Raw genomic sequence first — 16,378 nt, 5'->3', positions numbered from 1 at the left:
TTTAATCCTACTGTCTTTCTTAGTCCCTAAATTTTACTTGTGTGTGGTGCTGCTGTTGTCAGTGCAAGTGACTCTTTAGGTTAATGGACCCAGTTAAAGTAATAAAGTAAAAAAGGAAACAGAGGGACTCAGTGGTCCCCAGGACTGAACTCTGGGACTGAACTCTGATAAAGTCATCGATGCCTTGAGTATCTTAATGCAGCTCTTTATTTTATTTGTTCCCAAGCAAATTGCAGGTGATTGTTCTTTATATATATTTATATGTATGTATGTGAATGTATTAAAGTACAAAAATCTGTGTGGGAAACAGTTGAACAGCAACACTTGGCATTTTGGAAAGAAGCAACTTGCCTTCCAGAGCTATTTTTGTGAACTTCATGTTCTGCACCCAAGATAACTGATGTACTTCACCCTGATGTATTTTTTGAGGATCTCTTTAGAAGCTTGGAACAGAAGTGCTTAACTTCAAGGGGTTTATTCTTCCCAAATAAATACCTCCTCTCAGCATCAAGCCCTGCAGTCTCTAAATGTTACATCTCTAAGGAGTTTTGTACTGATACGTGTTTAAGTTCTTCTCCCTCCTCCCTGAATATTTCATGTCTCTGGAAAAAGGAGCGAGCCTGAACTGTTTCTCAGCAGAACTTGGGCAGTTGCTCTCCATCTTTCCAACTCCTTCCCAGATTATGCATGCCTCTCTCGAACTGCTGTCATCCTCCTCACCTTGCTGTATAAACACTTTGCTGTGTTGGGACAAGCATTGAGGCTAACAGGAGCTCTGCTATGCATTTTGCCATTAAAGTATGTGTACACAGAGGACTTGTGTCCTGGCAGGCATGCAGAGTTTGTGTAGCTGTTTTCCCTATATTAGATCACAGCAGGAAGAAAATTTAAAAGGGAGGAGAGCATTATGGTGTGATAACCATTTGAAAACTCACAGGTTACTTCCATTTCTTCAGTTTATGCTCTGTTAGGCAAATTACATCTGTGCTCAATAGAAGATAAATAGTAAGTCAGTTTTATGGCAAGTATATAAATTTGGAATTCTAAATCTTGCTGCTATTCATTCTTCAGCTTTTGGAACAGCCAAACTGACTGATCTCTCCTTTCTAACAATGTGCAGCTCAGGAATGCAGGACTCCTCATGAAAATCTGAAAGGATTCCTGAGTTCCCTTAACTTTGGGGAAAGGTCTTAAGATACACTCGAGTTATTCCCCGATTTGGGACTTTTTGTAGAAACTGTGGTGGGTTGACCTTGGCTGACTTCCAAGTTTACATCAAACTGTTCCCTCCCTCAGCAGGACAAGGGAAGAAAATAGGACAAAAAAGCTTGTGGGTTGATAAAAGGACGGGGAGGTCATTCACCAGTTACCATCGTGGTCAAAGCAGACTCCACTTGTGGAAGTTAACATAACTTATTGTCAGCTGATAACAAAGAAGGGCAGTGAAAAACAAACCAAAACTAAAACTACCTTTCCCACCAAGTCTTCTCTTTTTCCCAGGCTCAGCTTGACTGTAGACTGTACTGCTCTGCTGCACCCCAAGTGGTGCAGGTGGATGGGGAAGAGGAGTTGCAGTCAGTCCTTAACAGTTCCTTTTTGCTGTTCCTTCTTCCATGCGTTGTTCCCCTGCTACTGCTGGGGTCCCTCGCACAGGGTATGGTTCTTCAGGAACAGGCAGGACCCCCAGGGGCTGTGGTCCCTGCCAGAAAACCTGCTCCTAAGTGGGCTCCTGTCCGTAAGCTGTGAATTCCTTCAGGGCACCTGCTGCCTTGGAAGGTTCTCCTGGGGTGCTGTGGGTAAGTCTGTTCTGCCATGGTCTTTCATGGGCTGCAGCAGGAGAACCTGCTTCACATGGTCTTCACCTGCAGGAGAGTGCCTGGAGCACATACTTCCCCACCTTCTTCACTGACCTCAGAGTCTGAAGGGCTGTTCCTGTCATGTGTTTCACACTCCTCGCTCACAGCTGCTGTGCAGCATTTTTTAATCCTTTCTTTAATGTTGTCACAGAGGTCCACTAGTGTCAGTGATTGGTTCAGCTTAGCTGACTGGTGAGTCCCTTCTGGAGCTGTCTGGAGCTGGCTTTACAATGTGGGGGACAGTTCCTGGTGTCTTCTCACAGAAGCCATTTCTGCAGTCCCTCACTACCAAAACCTTGCCATGTAAACCCAACACTGGGGCTAATGCTCTAGTAGTTGCCTTTGGGGGAAGTGGGAGGTGACTCAAACCCTAACGAAGCATGAGACAAATAGATGGATAATTCTTCCTCCAGATTTGGGGGTTTTTTGGTGTGGCTCATACAAATACAGTCTCCTTGTAGATGAATACGCACGTGGACGCAACCTCACTTTTGCTAACTTGATGCTCATTGACAGAAAGAGAAGAGCACAGGGGCTTCCTGTGGCTTGCTTTGCATATGTATTTCATGTACAGGAGCACCGTTGAAATAGACTGTGATGTATATGCAGTGCTGCTGTCTGTGCTCTTTTCACAGAATTACAGAATCAAATAGGTTGGAAAAGACCTCAGAGATCGAGTCTGACCTGTGACTGAACACCACCATGGCAACCAGACCATGGCACTGAGTGCCAGGTCCAGTTTTTCCTTCAGGATCAGTGACTCCATCACCTCTCTGGGCAGTCCATTGTAATCACCCCTTCAGTGAGGAAATTCCTCTTGATGTCCAACCTGAACCTACCCTGGCACAGCTTAAGACTGTGTCCTCTTGTCGTGTCTCTGGCTGCCTAGGAGAAGAGGCTGGCCCCACCTGGCTACACCCTCCTTTCAGGGAGTTGTAGAGAGCAATGAGATCATTCCTGAGTCTCCTTTTCTCCAGGCTAAACACCCCCAGCTCCCTCAGCCACTCCTCACGGGACTTGGGCTCCAGACCCTTCACCAGCTTTGTTGCCCTTCTCTGGACTTGCTCCAGCACCTCAATGTCCTTCTTGAAGTGAGGGGCTCAGAAGTGGATGCAGTACTGAATTGGGGCCTCACCAGTGCCAAATACAGGGGGTTTGGATTTAAAAGGCACTACTGAAACTGGTTAATTTGACCTGAGCATATTTTTATAATAGTCTTTGTAACTCGTCCTTCCAAGATGTGGTTTAGATGAGAAAATGCAAGAATAGGCATCATCATCTATTTGGTTGTTTTTAACTTGCAGCAAACCATTTGAGGACTGGGTCAGAGACTAGATGTAAGTGAAAACTTTTGTGTAAGATTGAAATATGTGCTGTAAAAAAAGAGGTATAGAGCTGACTTGCCTCTCTTTCTAAGTGGGGAATATCAGCTCAGTCTAGATGCTGTCAGGTACATACCATGTTGCTTTCCACACTCCAAGAACTCTATATATTACATAAAATTCGGAAACAGTGGATGACAGTTCTTTGCTTCATTCATGTGCTTTCTCCAAAAGTGCGAACAGTTGTGTTCTTTTTGGAATCTCCAGTTGTAATCTCAGAACACTCACTGACTTGGAAGTATGAAACAGAACTGTTGATTGGCAGCAGCCTCTGCTGGCATAGAGTTCTTCACTTTGCATATCACTTCTGCGTCCTCCTGGTCAGTTAGTCTAAGCAGAAGGAAGTGCTGAGAGTAGCTGAGGTAGAAAACACAGTGGATCTTGCTGAAGAATGAAAGTTGGAGGGAAAAGAGTTAGAATGAATAGTCATGTAATTTGCTTTTAATCCTGAACATGTGACCTCTTAGTCACATGAAGAGATGCTTGTTGACTTGGTCCCTAAACAGACATTTGAGGTTTGAGTCTTTTGTTCTGTATCCAGAGGAAAACTGTTATTAAAGAATGTCGCTATCTGGTTTAGATGCTCTAGCTAGCCATTTTCTCCTAATTAATTTTAAGGGGTGTTTGATAGAAGAGAGCTTCTTGGCAGCATTCTGATCTTAATAGCTTCTGAGAAAATGCATTGATTGGTCCTTTTGTTTTTAAAAGATTGCTGTAATTTTCAGTCATTATCTATAAGGAAATCAGTAGTTTATTAAAGTAGCATCATGGATTAAGAATTAAAGACCTGACTCTTTTATCACTTAAACTGGTATTACCTTGATGTTACCCATGAGGACTTTTAGGAAGACAAAGAGTAAGTGTAAGGTGTTCCTGTGGACTCTTAAACCCATGTTTCTAGGCCTCATTCATAAGATTAGAACTGATTCTTTTTGTTGTACCAAGAATAAATTGCATTCTTGGAGTTTGGGTAATGAAAACAGTCCAAAAAAATCTTACGAGAATGAGGTTATATCTGAGAAACAGAAACTTAGCTACCATTCCATATACACTGTTTAGGTTGCACATTTTATAGGGAAAACAAATTGCATTTAGTCAGAAGAGAAAACTTCTCTGTGTAGTCCCTACTTTTTGGAAAAGAAGAATTAGAGCAGTGTCTCTCATTTCTTGTTCCTTTTGCAAGCAAGTTAGGTTAGACGCCTTTGAATAGTACTGCTTAAGCAGATTTAGTTTGCCTTAAAACAGGTCTCTGAAGCTTTACAGAATTGAAGTTTGATGGATGAGCTCTGAAAGTGAGGAATTAATTACTTTCAGACATTCCATTGTGGCTTAATAAAATTGTAAGGCAATAATTATGTTTTATCAGGGTTATCTCATATTTGTTTATTTCATTTCTATGAAGTTTTGTTTTAAAGACCCAGCAGGAAGTAAATGATTCACATAAATGTAACATTTTAATAAAGTTTGACATCTGTGATAATGAAAAGGTAACAATAAAAAAAGAATTGCTGGTTTAATTGGTGGACAAAAAGACTAATTATTTTTGTTACAAAGTCTGTCTGTCAGCTGCTTACTACAGTAGATTTATGTTGATTATATCAAATAGGGAGTTTTCAGGTCTTCACTAAGTAAACAGTGCTTCAGTCTTAATTTGTGGCTGCTGTTTTTATGTTTTATCCCATGTCTTACTGATCTCTGGGAATTACATTAGAGTGATTCTGTGGGATAGAATTAAACAGGCAGACCAGCACAAAAAACCCTTCTGACCAGTTTTAGCCAAGGACAGTAGGATAAACCCAGTCATCAGGCTTTTGGACTCTGTAGTCTTTGAAACCATCCACTTGCAAGTAGCTGGTTGCTTCTATTCTGACTTTTTAAGAAGGTTCTTTTTGTTTGGCTTTGTCTTCTGAGTGTTCAGTGGAAGGGTTGGAGAAGAAACACAGCAGTGGTTCCTATTAGACAACATTTCTCATTCTGCTTAGCCTTCAAAAACAAAGCCTCTGGTCAAAGCCCAAGCTTGTAAATTGTCTGCCACCCTAAGAATCATATCTTTAATAGAAAGGTTGGTTAAAGCTGGAATAGCTTTTTACGAGTATCATGACAGTGGTTACTACAATGAATAGAGGCCTGTTCTGCCATTCTGAGCTACAGCTGGTGTCAGCTGTGGTACTGAATAGTACAGCAAGATAAAGGGAACAAAAGGGCACATTTTGTCTGCTAATAATAGGCCTGGGACTGCCATAAACTCTTTATATAAATTATACAACAATACCGATTCTCTTTCTTAATTTTTTCCTCATCTTGCTTGCGGTTGAAAAACTGGCTAAATAACTTCCGAAGCCTTTGCAGCAATTCTTGTGTATGCTCTTTGCTGTGGTGAGCAGAGTCAGCAAAGGGCAGTAAAACAAATGTTTCAGGACACTGATCTAGACTCAGTGCCTCACATAATGGGGTCTCATATAAACTAAAAGGATAGGCATAAAGATTTTTTTCATCAGTTAATTCCCTGGGCTGCTGACAGCTGCTTTTTTGTTATTGGATGTGACTGGCACATTCAGAAATACTGTCTCAGGGCTTCCTCCCTGGGAAAACTCTTCCAACGCCTCGGAGGCACAAACAGTGGAGGAATGGAGCAGGATGGCCGCAGCACCTCCTGTCTAACTGTATTCAGAATACTGGGGGTTGTGTTTGCTGAGAGATGTATCTTCATTCTAGCAGTGGTGGTAGTGATGGTAGGGGGAGGTCAGTACAGTATTTGATAGGTCAGAATACTCTGCAGAGGACATTTCCTCTGAATGTTCTATTGCTAAGGTTGGACTGGACCTTTCCAAAATTACACAAACATTTCATAAGTAACCTTAGAGTTGATTTCTTTCCGGAAACTCTGCTGGGTCATGGGTTAGTACTGTTATTGATGTTTCATTTCTGGGTTTATGGATTATAACTGACAGAATCAGTGTCAAGGGATAATTGAACAAATTGTGTGTATGTGCATAGCCATGCTTTTATTCTCTTGCCAAAATCAACTGTTATTTGAGTGTGAGAGGGGAAGAAGACAATAAAGCTGGAATTAAGGGGCTGATGCTACCTCTTGTTTGGGGATCATGGCTGGCATAGCTTGTCAAGAAAGGCACAACTCCTAAAAAAGCTCTAAAGCTTGCATTTACTTTGGAGCTGCTCTTGAAGATTACAGAGGTGACCGTATATGTCTTCTGAAGTACAGACAAGTAAAAATACAAGTTCTTATCAAAGTTGTCATATAGTTCAAAATATTTGCTCATATTTTATCAAGGAAGACCTTGTGGAAGAGTACTGTAGTCCATGGAGTGGAGTCATATGCTCATGGGTTTTGCGGAGTTAAGATTGAAATATAAAAATATGTTTCCAAAGCCAAATGTAAATTGATTCAGAAATACAGTGTTCTCTTTCCTTTGTTACTTTTGCAAATACTGACATCAGGCCTTTTCCTACAGTAGATTTAACTTTAAGTGTATTTAAGTGTAAGCTTGAAGTCTGTTTTAAGTCTGTTTATAGAAATAAATGCTCTCTGTAACTGCTGATACTATTTGGTTTTGCAGGTTGTCTTCTGAATTTTGTGTCTGAAGGTACCCTCTTGCTTTCTCAGCAAATCATGGACATCGTTGGCTTTCTGAAGTCGCAATTCATTTGCCACCTTCTGATCTGCTACATATTTATAGTGTCAGGACTGATCATTAACTCCATTCAGCTCTTTACACTTATACTTTGGCCAATCAACAAGCAACTGTTCAGGAGGATCAACTGCAGGCTGGCTTACTGCATTTCGAGCCGTAAGATTTCATTTTGTTTTTTAAAGTATTTTCATATTTTGTCTTGAGGGAACTGGTAGAAAAGTTCTGGGTTTCAAAGCCTATATAAAGGTCATGTCTGCTTCCTACAGCACCTGCACTTGTATGAAGAGATGTATGCCTTGTTGAAATGTCTTCTTGTGCTGAAATGTTTTGCTCTTTTATAGTGGGGTAGTTGCTTGACTTAGTATGTTGAAGAAAAAGATTGCCTCTTATTTGGCATGTTCCATATTTAGGAGTGTGCTGTTAAATGTGTCCACCTTCCAGAGAGATTTCCCTGGGCCTTTCTGAAACTCAAAAGTACTTTCTTAGAAGGAAACTGTTGCAAAAAGCATGCTTTTGCATAATCTTCATCCCTAAAGATTATTCAAGTGTGATGTCACTGTCAATGCTAAGTGATTTATAGATGTTTTCATACTGGGGAAAACAACCTTCCAATACAGCATTTAACAATTGTGCTGTAGAAATGCAGCAAAATGGTTTCTTTCAGGTAACCTTTTCTGCTACTAAGAACCTGAAATGGAAACACACTGTTAGTATTCATAATAAACTGTGTGGGGTAGAAATCTGTCACATGCCTCAATTTGGGAGCCACTAGGGATTATTTATCTTTCATCAGTGACTCTGATGAGCAACTATCCAAAGCATTTTTTAAAAACATACTTTTGACTTAAATTTCAAATGCATCAGAGTGTATAGGCCCAAATAAATTTGGGATACTGTTCTGTTATTTCTGTGATGGAGAGAGGATGTTCATTCTGAAAAATTTCATTTTTGCTGTCTGTACGTCCCTGAAGTAGTGAGTTTGCAAGTACTGTTCATTTGTATGTACAAACAGGGGCATTGAATATGGCCACGTTTTTACCTTTTGCCTGGCAGCATAGTGTATGTTTGAAGCCATGGCATGTAGAAGATACTGTACAGCTGTATATAGGTATGTATTACTATTTTTCATGCAATGCCTTCTGGCCTACTCTTGCTTTTGGCTATTCAGTGCAGAGAAATCAGCTACTCTACAATGTTCTGGCTGAATCCTTCAGTTTAGCTCAATCTAATCTGATCTAGGGGATGGACAGTATGGAAGAGGGAGTAATCCTGCATGCTTGCCCTTGGTGATGCAGATGGCTTTGTACCCAGGGTTGCTGATCTAGTCTTCAGTGTTGACACCACTGGTATAGATTGTGTTGTGAGTTTTTTGCCCAGTCATGCTTAGAACAAAGTATGTCTAGGTTAAAGCCATTCATTTTAGCTTTACAAGAGAGCAAGCTGGCATTTGATGAATCACCCTTATCTGAGTGATATTTGAAAAGGGAAAACTGATAGTTAATTTGAAAAAAGTATTTCAAAGAATTAAAGACCAATTAATCAAAATGGATGTGTTTTGGGGGGCCGCTGATGTGGTGACTAATAAGTCAGGTTCTGTATGGGTCTGATGAAAGTCATGGAAACAGCCTGCAGCTGGAGGCAATGAAGTTCAGCATTGGAGAATATAAAGAGGCATGTGCTTTGCAGTGGTGACAAGTGTCATGTTGCTTTGAGAGCCTGATACAGCCTGAGTCACCCAGTCAACCAAAGAATGAAATAGAGTAGGTATGGTTTAATTGAAAAATGAAATGAAAGCAGCAGTTGTCCTTAGATCCTGCAAGTTCAGTCATTTTCCATTTGATGTCAAAGGTACAGAAAAATGGCTCCATGAAATTAGAGAGTTTTTTGTCTTTGACGCTGTGCTCTTTGGGCAAGTTGGGGGTTTTTGTATTTCAAGAAGTGGTGTTTTCTTACACTCCTTTTCTTCCTATCTCCTTCCTAATATAAAACATAATGTTCTCCCTTCTCTTCCTGCAATGTCTGCTGTCAAAATGCATATGGGAAGCTAAAGTGCTATTGTGATTAATGACTTGTCCTCACTTGAGTAGTACAGCTTGAACTGGGGTGCTTCTCTGTTTACATGGATCAAACCAGACTAGCTCAAGTTAAAGTATTCACAGAATCACAGAATCTTTAAAGTTGGAAAAGACCCTTATGATTAAATCCAGCTGTCAGCTCAGCACTGCCAAGTCCACCACTAAACCATGTCCCTAAGAGCCACATCTACACCTCTTTTAAATATCTCCAAGGATGATGACTCAAATCCTAGGCAGCCTGTTCCAGTGCTTGACAATCCTTTCCATGAAGAAATTTTCCCAAATATCCAATCTAAGCCTTCCTGGGTTCAATTTGAATCCGTTTCCTCTTGTCCTGTCACTTTTTACTTGGGAAAAGAGGCCGACCCCCACCTTGCTACAACCTCCTTTCAGACAGCTGTCGTGAATGATAAGGTCTCTGCTGAGCTTCCTTTTCTCCCTCAGTTGCTCCTCACAAGACTTGTGCCCCAGGCCCTTCAGCAGCTTCATACCACGAAATGGCTGTATGAAGTAACTGTGGTGTGGTAGTTGAGCACAGGTAGCTGTGTGAGCTGCTGCTTCTCTGCTGTGAGGTTGGCACCTGCACTACAGCTTCTCACCGTAACTACTGACAGCCCAGAAGGCTAAAGCCAAAGACGTCAAACTTTTCATCAGTGCAAGTTAGAGAAGAGCTGGAAACCTGGTTTCCAGTTGAATTGACAGTCAGAAGGATTAACTAGAGCAACAACTTGCTTTTAATGAAATAGAGCAGGTGTAATGGCATATACCAAGTTGCCTTCAGTAATTGATATTGAGAAGTTATTGCCCTTCTTGAAACCAATTCTGAGTCAGCCAAGGTGAGTTTAGCTTCTCTATTGACCTGCTCCGTTATGTAATAGCATTGGGGCTGCTCTCCAAAGGATGTGTTATCCATTCCCCATATTGCAGTTTGGGTTGCTTTTATATCTCCAAGATACTTCTCATCCTTTACTATAAATACACTCTTCCTGTTTGATCCTGTTATCCCAATTGACAAATAGGTACAAAGTAATGGTTAGTTCTAGTCCTATGTCCTCTCTACGTCTTGACCTTTACTGAAGTGTTGTTGCAAAGAGTGGACATCCAGCTTCAAAAGAACTCTTGTTTTTGTTGGTCTTGAAATGAGCCAAAAGATTGGTAAGGGTTATGGACCCTCTGTCATGTTTAAAGAAACAAACCAAAAAACCCTGAAAACAAACAAACAGCAAAAGAAACCACACCCACAGGAACCTGACAACCACCCTCCCAAAATAAAAACAAAACACCAAAATCTTTGGGCTTCTAACTTACAGAAAATATTTTCTGGCTTCAAATTTATATTCATGGATTGGTTCAACTGCCTGTTAATCCACTCCCCCTTTTGTAAAATGACAACCCAGATAAACTCTCCCTCATACTGAACTCAACAGAGTGCACCGTAATAAGGAAACTGAACGCTGCAAACCTCAATAGGGTGACAACAATAAAAATTTTGAGCATAAGTGTGCTTGGAAGTTGGCATAAGAGGAAAGGTTGGGGAAGCAATCAATCTTGGGTTTTATTTTTAAATAATATAGGAACATTTTGTCTTCAGTTTCTTTTTCTAAAAGACAGAGAACCGAGGTAGGAAGCACTTAGTGTGGAATACGTCACAGTTCTCATGGATGCTGTTTGTGTCTAAATTGGAAGAGGTGGGAATACACCTTATTCCTCCCCCTTCCGTGATAGCAAACCACCACAAGTGGTACCCACAGCTTTTCTGCAGTAGCTTGTAAAGCTGACCATACGCATAGAGGGAACAGGTTGTCTTGGGATTCATGCCATATGTGCACATGGCTGCATAGCTTGCTGGGCAGTGGGAACGTGGTTTGTACTTCCCAAATCAGTTTGTGCTTGCTTGGCTGTTGAACTGCAACCCCAGGTCAAGCAGAGTCTGCTGGGCTCCTATGGACTGGTCAGGACACGTGCCTGGACTATGATAATGGGACATGCACGTACAGGATACATGGCTTCTTTAGAGGTGCTGGGTGGGAGGTATTTGCCTCTGAGTAGAGCAGTCATTGTTATCTTGTCCTCTCACTGCCACTGTACTGGGAGGAAATGAGCTTCTCGTTCTCAGGGTGAGTGGCAAACTGGCCTCCTGCTGACTCTGCACCAGGTGAACTTTGCACAAACAAAAGACCTGCCAGTAATGACAAGGTCATGTGGACAGGTGCACAAGGGCCTTAAAAGCAATTGACTTAGCTTCTAATCTGCCTTCATAAATAAATTACAGTAGTACTAATACCTATTCTCATGCCGTGAAAGGGGTGTTATTACACCTCTGGGTAAAGTTACACTGTGTAGGGTGCAATTTGTAGATCCTGCTGAGGGGAAGGCCCTTGTTTGCATAGAAAGAGGCACCCTGATGCCTGTCCATTGACTGCAGCAAAAACAGGATGGAAACTGATTCTTCTTATGACTGAGCTTCCTAGAAACAAAACCAGAGGAAATTGAGAACTACTTCAAGTTCCATCATCTTGACTGACTGTTATAACACGGTAAAGCTAATTCTTTCCATGTACAACTATAGGTTTTGCAATGTGAGGACTGAGTATCTGAACAAGGCTTTGTGGTAGTATCAGGGCCATGCTAATCCTCAGTCCTTTGTTTCTTGGCATTTAGAGGAGCCCTCAGCCATTTTACTTGTTTGTATGAAGGTGGTGCTGAGGCAGAGAGGAGAATTTTCATCTCTGGTGCAGTTAAGTAGTTGGGAAGAGCTGGGAAGCAAGAGGGACCCAGAGAGGTAGGACTTTCTTCTTCCTCCACTTGTTTTTACCACCATCTTATGCTGCAGAGGAAGCAGCCTGGTGTTGTCAAAGTGTGGTACAGTGTCCTTAATACAGTCTTACAGTATTTTATTTATAAAGCAACCTGAGTTATGCTTGTCAATGTTGATGTAGCAAAGAGTTTTCGTAGGACACTTTCTTCGCCTCTCTGAAATGTTGTGTTGAGTAATCTATGTAAAATATATTTTCCTCAAGAGCTACTTGTCCACATAAGCCTTTGTTATCTTAGTTCCACACACTACGTCCATACAAAGCTACTGGTAAAGACTATGGAAAGTTTACAATAACTGCTGGGGCAAAATTGGAGGCCAGATTTGATAGTCTTGCAAAGGGAAGATGTTGATTTGAACCTGTAGAAAACTAGACCATCACCTTAGCCTTCTCTTTTTCTCTCACGCCAAGCCGTGGCGGTAACTGTGGAAATAGAGTGTGCTAAGAAAATGCCCATGTTAGTTTTAATGTAGATAAACTCTAAAAAAAAAAATAAACTCCAGTAGAAATCATCTACCCTAAAGGGTCATCTACTCTAATTCATTAATGTGTTCCTTCAGCCTATTTTCTAATACCCTTTTATACCTGTTATGTACTTATGAATAGTGCTGCTGGTTAACTGAACAATTCTCCACTGAGGCCAAACCTTGACTTTCTCTACTTTAATTTGGAAAGACAGAAGGAGCAATTACTGCACCAGATTCTCCATTATTTTACTGGTAGAGTAAGATAAAGTGTGTGTATGTGTGTGTTTGCTGCATCCATCACAGCTTGGAACTTTTTTCCAGATTGTGTTTGTGGAATTGCATTAATTGCTATGAATAAGTCCTCTGCAGTGCCTAGCATATGCCTCCATATTTTCCCTACTATCATTAACTTGCTGTATCAACTAATAACATCTCAGTCCTCATTTTATGCTACTTGTAGTTGTTACTCAGTCTTCGTAGGTGTTCAAGTATTGACACTGAGCTTGAATGGATCACACAAGACTGTATGCTGATTGCAGGCATGCTGTGTGAGCATGGTGAAGGTGTGTTTGAATGACATCTGTGCATGACCTTTACCAGAGTTCCTACTGGAACTTGTAGGGATATGATCTGTTATGCTCAGCTCTCAGTTCAGGAGAAAGGGACTGCTTTTCCATGAAAATGGATGTGAAAATACTTTGATACTGATGCTTTCTTTACAAGACTAGCAAAGAGCTAGAGAGGCACTTAGTCTGATCTTTAATGAAAAGGGCATCTTCACTGTCACTGATACTATTTTGTTATTGCTGGAGCCTTTGTAGAGGTCACTTGTCTTCATTTTCTTTTTTTTTTGCATCAGATTCCTGATCTGAAGTCTGATGTTGATAGCTTGCATACTGGATAGAGGGATGGCAGGGAAGCAATAGGTGAACTGCATTCTGTTTGGTGTCTGGCATCACACGTCACAAAGATTCCAGCACCTTTTACTGATCATTAGATCTGGCCAGCAAGCTTCCTAGATTCCTGAACTAGGGTAAATTTTGGAGTGTTTGTACGAAAGTACTTCTATCTGACACAGCATAACTCAGAAATATGATATCTAATGATTAATGTCATAGCACAGAATATGAAGACATTTTGGTGCTACAGTTGTTTATTCATTAAGGGGGAATATCACAATCAAAAGATAATTTCATATTTGTAGAAACTCCATTTTAGCTATAGGCCTGATTTTATTGCTAAAGCAGTACTGAATCTGAAGGATAGTCCCTTGATGCAGTGGGAACTTCATGCAAAGATGCAGAGAGTAGCTCACTGATCGCCAGTTACAAGCAGATACATACTAGCAGTAATCCATCACTCTCCAGGGGAGCACAGTACCTCCACAGGTAGGACTACTGTGGGAACTCTGAATTCTCCTGTGTCAGGGAATAGATCTACTGGTGTAAGTTCCAAGTGAGGTGCATTGTGTCTTGTCTCATTTACTATTGATTTGCTACATCTTCTACCCCCTGCTGCTCCCTTTTGAGCAATGTGCACCCCTGAAAGTCTACATCTATGTGATTCTTCCTCATCCAAAATCATGGTCACATAGCAGCAGGTTTTTATGGAGTAGGTTTTCAGGCTCATCCTGTAACAAGAATTTTAGCAGCTGGTCCAGTGAAAGTATCTGGTGTCTGACTAATTTTTTGCAGGAGGATTTCCAAGCCTGTAGGAACCAGTATGTCCTTTCAGCAGATACTTGAGGTTTTTCAGTGTGACACTTGAGATGAAAGAGCTTCTGAGTGCACATGCTTGATACTGTTCTGTGGCTGGATGGTTCTTTCCTGTGACTTGTTTGCAACCTTCAGGTTATGGCTTCTTACTTAAGGATACAGTTTTCTCGCTTCTGAGACTGTTGCTGAATTTCCTTTACATCCATCTTGGAGCAGTATATGCTTAAACATGTTTCTTCCAACACCGTGTTCAGAAGTAGGAATCCTTCAACTGTGAATAAAAAGCCAAATAAAAACGTGTGCAAAACAATTTTTTCATCTGATTGTTTTCAGAAAGGCAGTTACCTGTTTTCCAGACCCACTTTGGTCTTTGCCAAAACAACATTTGAAACAAAATAAGGAACCATAAAAGAGATTACAGTGCAATTGTTTGTGTACAGATTGTTTTTCTCTTCAGTTAGCACACTTTTATTAGTATGTTATATCTGTGTGCTTTTTCTGTACTCAAGCAAATTGCACTGGAGTGTCAATAACTAACATTTCTTTTCTCTCAAGGTTCTAAGTTCACTTAGCTGTGTTTCTAAATTGAATCTCCAGTATATTGCGTCTCCAAGTGTGGGTTTTCTTTGAGAGTTAAAAACAAGTGGGCTTCTTAATACATGAGAGATTTTTCATTGTACATAAACGTTTTTATGCTGCACTTATATGACCCTGTTTAAAAAATCCCGAAATCAATATGTACTGCTAATGAAAGATTTTGATGAATGAATGTATCAGCCTGTGTTAGGTAAGGAAATATAAATAGTGATTGTACCTACTCAGTTTCTTGATGGCACTTCTAAAGAAGCTTACCCTTGTTTTTTGGAAACCTGCAGCTGGGAGGTTTTTGTCAGGGCTCTCATTAATACTGCTTTGCTGCTGTAAAGGAGCTACTCTCCTATCCTACTGGATTTTTTTTCCCTAAGAATCTCATACCATTCTCTGACATTTTCCAGGTATTTCCCTTTGCTCATATGGTATCTCATGCAAAGATGTGCAGTGTGCTAATCCTCTGCAGTTTGCTGAGGACTCTATGCTGGCAATCTAAGTGTAGAGAGCTAAAGAATCTGTTACTTCCTTCAAACTTATACCATTTATCTGTAGGGCCTATATGACAGACTTTTGTAATGCTATTCTATGTACAAAGACAAAAGATAGCAAGGGAGGTGTTAAGCTTGAAGTATTCAGAAAAGTGCTTGTATTGTATGGATTTGGTTATATTTTTACCCACGAAAATATATAAATTAAAACTTTATTATTTGAGCATGTGTTGCCTTTTGTGTTCATAAGGGAGATACAGGATACAGGCAAAATAACTGACATACCTCTTTATGTACTTAATTTACCTAGTTTAAAATTGAGACCATAGTGCATTTTCCTTTCAGTATAACACCGTATTTTCAGTGGGGTTTTTTTAATGCTTGGATTAAAGCTTAATGCTTGGATTAAAGTTTACCATGAAACTTGTCTCTCTTATGTCTTCACAGGCTCTTAATGCATGCTTAAAATTCAGGGTTTCTTGAAAGGTGGTTTAAATTTCTCTGGTTGTACAGCGATAGCTTGTAGCTTCCTTTTGGTACATGCAGTTGTCAGGTGAGAATTAGAAAAGCTGGAATGGCAGATCCATGAATCTTTGAGATGTGATAGATTTCTTCATGTGGAAATCAAGTGATAGTTGATAAACCGATAATTAGACAAGTGCAGGTGAGCAGAATGGCAAACAGTGTTTGCAGCATGAAGCAGCCCAAGTTGTGTGAGTTACACTGGGATTTACTGAATTAAAATTATTGGGTAAGACCTGTCCTATGCTGTTGCTCAGTGTATGCGCCACATAAATTAAATAAGTCCTTGAAAAGTTCCTTTTCTGTGTTGGAAAGATGGGGATGGGAATTGGACCTCTTTTAAGAGCAGTGGCATGCTGGGCTCTTCCTGTGTTGTGCAGGATATTGGAGTGCTGTAGGAATATTCAGGACTGTTTTTCAATGGTGGTTCCTGTGAACAATGTTAGAAAGTGGAAAATACTGTTGAGTACTTTATCCCAAATAGTGTGGGAATGATAATACTGTCTTTGACCTTCATATCGAGTCAGGATGCTGGAGTCTCTTCTTTATTTCCAACTCGTGTCATTGATTTCTTGCTGTAAAAAAGTCCTGAAATCATGATTGTATTATTAAGCAAGGAAGACTGAAAAAAAGGAATAGGAAGGTTATCTGCTTTCATATGTGAGCAGTTCCTATTGCAGGTGGGTACTTCTGTAGGATGTTTTTTCTTGAGATACGAAAAATAAATGCTAGTAGAAGAAACCTGTAAGACCAACTTGTCTGTCTGGAAGGGCACCTTTACTGATTTGGGGTATTATGTTTGGAAGGTCATTC

At 40.5% G+C, this 16,378-nt stretch overlaps 1 protein-coding gene across 3 annotated transcripts in view; it reads left to right on the top strand.

The window, feature by feature from the left end:
• Positions 1-16,378, top strand: part of AGPAT4 (1-acylglycerol-3-phosphate O-acyltransferase 4) — an 82,575-nt gene that overhangs the window by 14,818 nt on the left and 51,379 nt on the right. For 2 of the 3 annotated variants that reach the window (XM_042025058.1, XM_042025057.1), the window contains one exon: positions 6,817-7,047. The exons of the other annotated variant lie outside the window; for it this stretch is intronic. In XM_042025058.1, the coding sequence (XP_041880992.1) occupies positions 6,870-7,047 (178 nt within the window). In that variant the 5' untranslated portion in view covers positions 6,817-6,869. The remainder of the gene's footprint in view (positions 1-6,816; positions 7,048-16,378) is intronic. 3 annotated transcript variants of the gene reach the window in all.

This window comes from Corvus kubaryi, unplaced genomic scaffold, assembly GCF_017639235.1.
Source record: "Corvus kubaryi isolate FWS band 111438036 unplaced genomic scaffold, C.kubaryi_AGA036_p1.0 37266, whole genome shotgun sequence".
Classification (NCBI taxonomy): Eukaryota; Metazoa; Chordata; class Aves; order Passeriformes; family Corvidae; genus Corvus; species Corvus kubaryi.
The sequence above is the reverse complement of the archived record's forward strand: the minus strand, read 5'-3'. Positions and strand labels throughout refer to the sequence as shown.